This window comes from Pundamilia nyererei, unplaced genomic scaffold, assembly GCF_000239375.1.
Source record: "Pundamilia nyererei isolate P.nyererei 1_Seehausen unplaced genomic scaffold, PunNye1.0 scaffold00404, whole genome shotgun sequence".
In the NCBI taxonomy this organism is placed as follows: domain Eukaryota; kingdom Metazoa; phylum Chordata; class Actinopteri; order Cichliformes; family Cichlidae; genus Pundamilia; species Pundamilia nyererei.
Window position 1 is genome coordinate 221,420 of NW_005187805.1, and position 9,181 is coordinate 230,600.

At 40.8% G+C, this 9,181-nt stretch overlaps 1 protein-coding gene across 2 annotated transcripts in view; it reads left to right on the top strand.

Annotated features, from left to right (window-relative positions):
* The window catches only part of galnt14 (UDP-N-acetyl-alpha-D-galactosamine:polypeptide N-acetylgalactosaminyltransferase 14 (GalNAc-T14)), a 244,066-nt gene that overhangs the window by 218,210 nt on the left and 16,675 nt on the right, over positions 1–9,181 (top strand). For both annotated transcript variants that reach the window (XM_005753112.1, XM_005753113.1), the window contains exons 11-13: positions 2,995–3,087; positions 3,976–4,059; positions 6,344–6,488. In XM_005753112.1, the coding sequence (XP_005753169.1) occupies positions 2,995–3,087; positions 3,976–4,059; positions 6,344–6,488 (322 nt within the window). The remainder of the gene's footprint in view (positions 1–2,994; positions 3,088–3,975; positions 4,060–6,343; positions 6,489–9,181) is intronic.

Consider the following 9,181-nt stretch of genomic DNA (forward strand, 5'->3'; position numbering starts at 1 on the left):
TGCTTATAAAAGGATTTCCTTGGGTATGACTACTGGCTACTTTTATGCTTTTATGCTCTTCTGGATTGTTTGCCATGTTTATTGACCCCTTGTGTATGACCCGAGCCTTCAAATTCTTCCCTTTTGGACTTTTACTTTGCCTCCCGTGTCCCGTATTTTGCTCTTCATCTTATGCTTTAGACTCTTCAATGCCTATTAGGGAACATGAGCTAAAAATTTACATTAAAAAGTTGCCACAAGAGAGAAACTCAATTTCTTCATTTAATATTAAAACCCATTAGTTTAATTGGGCCCTTTGCTAGTGAATATCCAATGTTATGTTGAAGCATGTATTAAAAGTCATTCTGGGAAACGCTTAAAATGACAAATGAAAGTAGAAGACCAGTGAGAGGTTATCGAAACCCAAACTGCGGTGCTTTTTTTTCACAAATTAACTCACGAATATATTGATGATTTGTCAGGTGATTTTTTTTCCTTTAACAGTTCACTAATTCATAAACCTCAGCATGCAAGCAAGGCGCTAGCACTGCCAGCGTTGGGAGTTGAGGTCCTCTTTGTGGCTTAATGGACAGAGCAAGGCACTAAAGAATGAAGGGTTCTGTTCCCAAAATGAGCGCTCCCACTGCTAAATGGCACTTTGGAGCGAAGCCTCGGCCAAATGGCTCATATAAATTTATTGTTTTGTGTCAAGCAGCTAATCCATGCCAACACTGATACTTTTTTTTCAGTTGGGCTGTTTAGTTGCTCATTTTGCTCCCTGTTGGCCGTTACCGAGGCAACATCTGTTCTGCGCAGAAGAAGATGACTTTTATTTGTATCACGATGGCCTGATGTTTGTGATCAACGCCGTCCTCCCAAACAAAGCTGCTGTTGTCTGCTCTCGTGTTGCTCTGCTGGTTAATTAGCTCGAGGCTTCAGTGCTGGCAGTCTGGATTATGAATATGCTAAATAAAAAGGGGCTGCTTAATAATTCGATTACAAAGTTTATGCTGTTTCCTCCCTCGCTGAGGTCTGCTGCTGTGACCTCGTGTTTGCCTGCTTGCGTGTGCACAGTGAGAGGATTTAATTGTAAGCCTGCATGTGACACATATTTATGTTTATACGCCTACAAGCATCTCATATCCCCTCTCTCTTCCCCTTTCATTAAGCTGCCACAGCCAGTGTGTGTAATGCCTGTAATGGAGGGTTTCTGTCATTTCAGTGAGATTGTTCACAGCTCACAGAAACTCAGCTAATAGCTAATTACTACAGAGAGACAGAGGGAGGGAAAAATAGAGTAAATGGAGATGAGAGATAGTGAAAATGTGGTTTACTGTTAGCGCTGTGTGGGTGAATAAAGTGCAGTGAGTTGAACCGAAATGATGAGATACAGCAGTAGCTATGACTTACACTTGGTATCAACATGGCTCTATATGTGGAAGTCCTGCCTGAATAGAAGAAAACATGATGTGCTTGAATGCAAATGCAGAAAACATCGCAGCCAGCCATATGACAGCCTTTGTTGTGATCTCTTCTACGCACTGCGTTACAGCTTATATTGTATGTACACTGAATGCCACTGAACTGTACAGTAAAAGGTGGATATAACCGATGTTTAAGTGCCTTAAACTTGCATTCTTTCTGATGCAGTCACAGGTGTCGGGTCATATTAATTACACTTTGATCGTGATTTTGTAAATTATTGACTCGTTCAGCATCTTCTCAGTGAACAAGTCGCCACTGTACATGTATGAACATGCGGTCAAGATGGTGTTTGCCAAAATTCTCAGCTCAAGGCTTTCAAATTAGACTTTAAAAAGTGCGTTAAAGAGATCTCACAGAGGTTATGTGTACGCTTGTATCTGTTATACACACTCCATGGTTCCATGGTTTCTCTGGTGCCCAGCTGGATTGAGATCTGGAGCATCTGATATTCAGGAAGTTGTTTTTGAGGTCAGCAGATCAAATTGTCCTATGGGGACGAGCAGGGGTAGTGACGTTAGAGAGTCCTATTTTTTCATTGTGGTGAGGGAGTGTGCTCGAATCAGTGTTGAGGTGTGCGGTCCAAATAACGTCTACATGAATTATTCCCTGCAGCTGTCAGTTGTTTGAATATCATGGCTGATCTGTTTGTAAATGTGCACGCTAGGGCAGGTGAACATGCAAAGAGACTCCAGTGAGGTCAGAATGGGATCTGATTGATCTGGCTAAGGTTCTGATTGAGTAGGTGATCCGGCTCACTTGGTTAAGTATGTGATCTATATACCAACAGTGGTGCAGGAACCAGGGTTTAGGTCTCCTCCAGACCTTTTTCTGCATTTAAGTACCCCTACTCTCTACCTGCTTTCTTGTCCACTCTGAGCTGTCCTGTTGAGGCTAAAAATGCAAAAAAAATACATTTTAAATAAATAAATCAGCCAGACCACATCTAGAGGTGGGTTGTTTCTTTGTGTGTTTAAAGGCAGCAGGTAAATGATGTCTGTTTTTACTTCCTTCCATTTCTCCTTCCTCCTGCAGCCGCTCATCTGTTCGCTGTGGTTAAAATAACAGCTGGATCATATTCAGAAGTAGTTCAGACTGCAAATGACGGCGAATCCTGACCTTACATATATATGCAAATACTACATTACATTACAGCACAGAGGTTGTGTTGCTGTATCTGAGATGAAGCTGTTCTGTTTGTTCTCATTCTCTTTGTATGTGATTAATAAATTACCTCTTGGTTTCACAATGCATTTTGTCAGTCATAATCACACATGCATAAAATTATTTTTGATGTCTCACATAGTGTTAAATAAAAAGGCCAATTATGCACCTCCTGTTTTTATATTTAGGAAAACAAAATCTGCAGCCTGAGGATCAAATTAGAGACATAACATCATTTTAAGTCCCAAAGCTCTCTTTCTCATACATACCTTGTATAAATCAACAAGAGGAATATTCAGAGTAGCACATGGTCACCATTAATGATTTTTAGCCTGAGTGTGATGTAAGTGTGTGGTTGTGCGTTTGCAGGAACACACGTCGTACAGCCGAGGTGTGGATGGATGACTTCCGGCTCTTTTATTACTCCGCTCGCCCGGCAGCACGAGGCAAATCCTACGGAGAGTAAGAACACACAAGTACATCTGACTCTCACATGACAGTGTGTCATCTGCGTTGCCTCTTAGTCCTCAGATATTCAAACAAGACTGGTGTTTCTTTATTTGCACCAAAGCACGGGGACTTGTAGTATTGTCTTACCACAAGTAATTTAATGGAAATGTACCCTAACTTTGTTCACCATTAAAATTCAAGCATAAAGTAAAAGAAAGGGACAGATTGTTACATTTTACCAAAGTTAACTCACAGAAATATAAACTCCTTCCTTTATCAAGTTAACTGCCCCTAGCAGCTACCACAATCAAACTGAATTAGGGCACAGAATAAGGCCATAAAATAGTGTGTTCATTGATTTGCACAATGGAATAATACAATCAGAGAAACTAAAAGGGTATTTCCTTTAACTCTTAGTTATTTAATGTGCTCTGAAAGTGTTGCTTTTGTTTTCTTTCAGCAATTTAAACAGTGAGAGGACTGCAGCTCAGCTTTTCAGCCTGGTGTGTTACTCTTAAAAAAATAAGGGTTAAGCCTAAAATAAATGGTTTATCTGTTTTGATAGCAGAAAAGATATGAGTATCAGAAATGCAGCCAGTAATAGACGCTGGCGACAGTTGTTGGTGAATACATGTCAGTGATTATCAGTCCTGCACATGTAGATGATGCTGCAGCTCTGCTTTAAGATTTTACCTGTTTTCATATCACACACCTCCGTTATTGGTAATGGTTGAACTCTTAGTTTGTCATTACTTGTGTCAGTTTTATTTTGTGTAGTTGCCTTATTGCTTTTTCTCCCCATATGATAGTGGCAGAGAAAAATCATTTTAATGAAAGTTGTTTGCTGATCATCTGCCAGCTTCTGTATCAATCTGATTGTCTGTTTCTGCCTGTGTTCAGTATCCGAAGCAGAGTGGAACTTCGGAAGAAGCTCAACTGTAAATCCTTCAAGTGGTACTTGGACAATGTCTACCCAGAGCTCAAGTAAGTATGTGTGTGTCTGTGTGTGTGTCTGGAGACTTATCTGTCTAGGAAAAGCTCCTGCTGAGTATGCAAAGTGAGAAGAGAATTTTTAAAGCTAATGCCGAAAGTGGCTTAAATACTGCCTGGCTCATTGTTATGATAAGATAATTTCTTTTTGTGCTTTTCTACCTTTTTGTTTATCCTCAACTTCTAAAGAAGAACATTTTGCTGTATACACTTAAAGTTTACTTTGCTCCCCATAGGGGATACCTCTATCTCTGCGAAGCTTTTTTAACAGCTTTGTAAAACTGAGTGAGTTATTCCTTTTTTTAAAAAACAGGGTCACAGACAAGTTTTACAGATTAGCCATTATCCAGGTCTACGCCAGCCTCTGCTGCTGGAGTTGTAAATGTTCTGTTTTTAATCTGAGTCCTGGATTCTTTAACGCTAATTCTATTCATAAAAAAGTGATTTATGCTTGGCCAATCTCCCCTTCGAGGACAACCACTTTAATCGCTTCAACCACAAGTGCCGTTGTGACCATTTGTGATTTGTCAAACTCAGGCAGCTTTCATTTCAATGTTCACTGCTGTTGATTATATCTCATGGATAAATCAGTAAAACCACCCAGAGTGTCTAAACCATCAGGTTAGGCGTGGGTTTTTTGTTTTTGTTTTTTTCACAGTAAACCGTCAATGCAGGTCTCAACTTCAATGTCACAAGACATCTGAGGGAACATATGTTTTAACTTTTTGTACAGATCAATACAATAATTGCTCCCCAACCACTTTACCTAATTGATTTTAATGCAATGGCAGCACCGTTTATAAATGCATACATATGAATACTACAAGTAGTAGTAGCAATGTAGAGCCACTGGTGCATAACTAGCGATAAAGCTCAGCTTGGTTTTTTGCGCTCAAAAACACAGCTGCAGCAGCTATAGCATGGCTGCTCATGAATGGAGTCTGATCAGCACTTTGTATATGGCTTATTTAGCAACTCACAAATGCATCACAAGTTTTACTAATGTTTGCATTCACTGCCGCCACCTTGAAATGTTATGAAAGCAGCAATGGTTAAGAGATGTGTAAGCAGTTTGCATCATTTCCAATGTTAACAGCTATGACACCCTGATTTGAAGGTGTGAAGAAGCAAAGGTCCCACTGGGTTTGCGTCAATGTGGGACCTTTGCTTCTTTTTTTCCCCCCTCACTTCTTACTTTCGCTTCCATTAAAAACTACTTGGTTGTGGTCATGAAAAGAGGTTCAGGTTAAAGTATGCCCTTTCACACCAGTAGTGAAAAATGATGAGTTGTAACTGGTCGCTCTCATTTACCTTTGCATAAATGTGCAACTCAAGCAGTTTTCAACCACATCTGCTCACATATACAGCCCATTTCCATGTCCTCTTCAACGCCTAACTGTCTCTGTGGGTTAAATGTCTCCCCATGTCCTGATTGGCTGAGTTCCCATGGGATCTGCTTCCTCAGACTGACTCCCCTATCTGCACACAACACACACTCACACACAAATATAACTAAACGGCCACACTTAAGTGTGCCCTAAGCTCTGGCAGTGACTCTTCCTTACAAGCACACAACCTAGCAATGCAAAATACCTTTAAGACACATAAACACTTTCATTTAAATGCTTCCTCTCCCTTTCACACACTTTAGCACACACACACACACTCCCACTTAAATACCCATTTATCCACTGGAGGCTGGTGTTAATCCCCCAGAATGGAATTAACACGGTTGCTCTCAAGGGAAGACAGACCTGACCCTTAAAACGCAGAATAACCTTTAACGGGTTATTAAAACAGAGAGAGATAGCAGATTGAATTAATGCTACAGGGCTTAAGCCCGAGTTTATAGCACAGTGGAGACTTTAACAAGAAAGAGTGAGAAAGTTTATCACAGAGGAAGACAAGGAAGAAACTTTCTGAAGTAATGAGTTTAGAGAATCGTGGCCTTCAGCAGATTTTTTTAAAGGTGCAGAGCATCTTTTTTTTTTCCCAAACACTGATAAATTTCTGTCAAATTAAGAGTGTGATCTTGATGTGGCTAATGAGACCATGCAGGAGATGATTAAAGTCTCTGGTCTCATCACAATGACATTCCTATTATAGTTTAACTTTAGGCCAAACTTCCTCTAAAGGCTATTGCTTCTTTTTCAGATATGTGTGTTCTTGGAGATTAAGTACGTATTTTAGTGGTAGAGTTTTTATAGTTTCATGTTGCTCCACATCCGTACGATGCAATGAATATCTTAACTGAAAGGAGTCTCATTTTCTCCATCAGGGTCCCAGACGACTCCGACTCACAGTCTGGAGTGATCAAACAGAGGCAGAACTGTCTGGAGTCCCGCAAGGTGGAGGGTCAGGAGATGCCCGTCCTCACATTAGCTCCCTGCACGGGAACTGAGGGCGTCCCCGCCATCAATCAGGTGGGTCAGTCAGCAGTTTGAAAGGAAGAGACAGAGCTTGGAGGAAATGCTGAAACTGTCACTACTGTGAATCAGCAGGGACTACTAGAAATGAAAGAGTGCTGTTTCTTTTATTAAAAGCAGGATGGCAGTTTTATATTTCAACAGTTTAGTTCCTGGTTTGCATTCATTTGGTTCTACGGAGAATTTTATTTTGTTGCAAATTTTAAAAATGTGAAATAACTTTTACAAAAGTTGCATTGATGCTATATCTAGGGAAATCTAGGAACAAAACAAGAAAATGTTTGAAATGCAGATCTCTTTCTTCATAATAATACAGTATTTTTAAAAAGTGATGTGTGAAGGGGTCAATCATCCAAAGCAGGGGACAGTACAGAAGAGAGGTGAAGAAAGAAGAAAGTGCAGGCAGGGTGGAGTTGGTGGAGATGCATGTCTGGTTGACAGAAGGATAGAACCAAGAGTGAAAGAGAAAGTTTACAAGATGATAGTGAGACCTGCTGTGATGTGTAGTTTGAAGTTGGTGTCACTGATAAAAAGACATGAGGCGGAGCTGAAGATGTTGAGATTTTCATTGGGAGTGACCAGAATGGACAGGAATGAGTACATGAGAGGGACGGCTCAGGTTGAGATTTCTTTTATTATAGTGGGTATATTGGACAAAGGATGTTGAAGCTGGAGCTTCTAGGCAGGAGGAAAAGAGAGAGACCTTCATGCGGTGAAGGAAGAGATGCAGAGGATTGGTGGGACAGAGGATGAGAGCGAGGTAGATGATCTGCTGCCAACACAGCCCCTAAAGGAAGCAGCTGAATGAAAATGTAACACATGAAAAATTCAGTCTTCAGCAATAGCATTTTGTTTGCCAAACTCAAAACTTTAGGGCATGAGAATAATTTGAAATCTGTTGCAATAGCATGGAAAATTCTTCTTATAGTGGCTTTCACCTGATTGTGAGTGTGCGGAAAAGCTGCAAGTGCAAAATGGTGGGCTGAACGGATTTAAAAAAGAAAGAAAGAAAAAGGATGAGGAAATACTGCTCAACCTCAGCTTTCATTGTATTGTCTCTCACTTGCCATTTTCCAGAAAATTGTTCCCCTAAAACACACTAAGGTTTTAAAATGTGTGTTTTTTTGTGTTTGCGACCTTTATGTGTGCATGCTGTGTATAAAATCTGCATGTACAGACAGGATTTAAAGAGAAAAAAAGCTTCTCTTTCTGACCTGGAGCACACAACAGAAAATAGTTGGTCATATACTTTCTCACTATTTGACTGTTTGGTTTAGGTGAAGGTGCTGCTGAAATAGAGCAGGCAGGAGCAGGACACATGACGCCCTGTCACTCGCTGTAAATTCACAGGACGTCAGTGCGAGTGTGAAAATGTCTTGTTTGTGTTCAGCCAGTTATTTTTTACTCTTCTCTGTGTTTATGTGTGTATGTCTGACCTGCTCTCACTATGTTCATTTTTACTTACTTTGCACAGCAGCATGCTGAGGAGCGTGTGTGTGTGTTTCCCTTTCTCTGAGCTATAATTAATACCCGTAGGATTCGTATTATTATTTCATGTTAAGAACAAGTGTGAAGGCTGCGCTTCACTCTAAACAAGCCGCTGCGCAGAAAGCAAATGTGTCAGCAGCTGGGATGCCTAAAGGCTGGAGAGCTTGGCTTGTGGCTGGAAGGTCGCTGGTTCAGATCCCTGAGCTCAAAGGGAGAACCGCTGAGATGTGTGTGAATGTGAATGAGAAACTCTCAGTAATCAGCAACGCAAGAGAAAGGCCTGAAGGGGGGCTCTTAATCCCTGTTTGTTCGTGTTCAGAAGTCTGGTTTGAACTGGGCAGCTCCCAGGTGGGTATAATTTAGAATTTTAATTCATTTCCCCCTTCTGTCATGTTAAGGTTTTCAAGCAGCCCAATTACTATAAAATGAAGGAATTCAAATGAAATATTTCTAATATGAATTACTAAATTTACCTGCGGTTTTGGTCATTACTCCTATCGAGGTATAGTTATAATCATGTCCTGTCAAGGCCGTTCTCAACAGAAAATCGAGAGCATTGACAAAGTTCGATACTGATAAATAATTTCAAAACTATCTGGCTGTAAGATAGTGTCTCACTTTGGAAAGGGAAGTAAGAGGTTTTTTTAACATTAATCAGTGTAGCTTCAAATGTATGTAGTTAACCAAACCCAAATCATGCCATGCTCAGGTGGTTACAAATGTGCTGACATCAGTTCTTTTAGGGATAAAAGTCAATTCAGAAATCAGAAAATAAATGTTTATCCAGTCACTGGTGAATTCAAGCAGGCAGCCACAGTATAGTCACGCTGCAGTAGTCCTGTAGTGGGTTTGTTTTGTACTCATTGGTAAGGTTGTGCCATAAATAGTACTTGGGGGTAGATGTGATATCTATCACTTCCATCCATCCATTCGCTTCCGCTTATCCTTTTCAGGGTCGCGGGGGGCGCTGGAGCCTATCCCAGCTGTCATAGGGCGAGAGGCGGGGTACACCCTGGACAGGTCGCCAGTCTGTCGCAGGGCCAACACACAAGGACAGACAACCATTCACACTCACATTCACTCGCACATTCACACCTAGTGGCAATTTGTATTATCCAATTAAAGACGTGTGAGCAAATTATGTGTTTTGCCACAGGATGTTGTTGTCTGTTGCATGTATACAAAACCCTGGTTAATCCCTG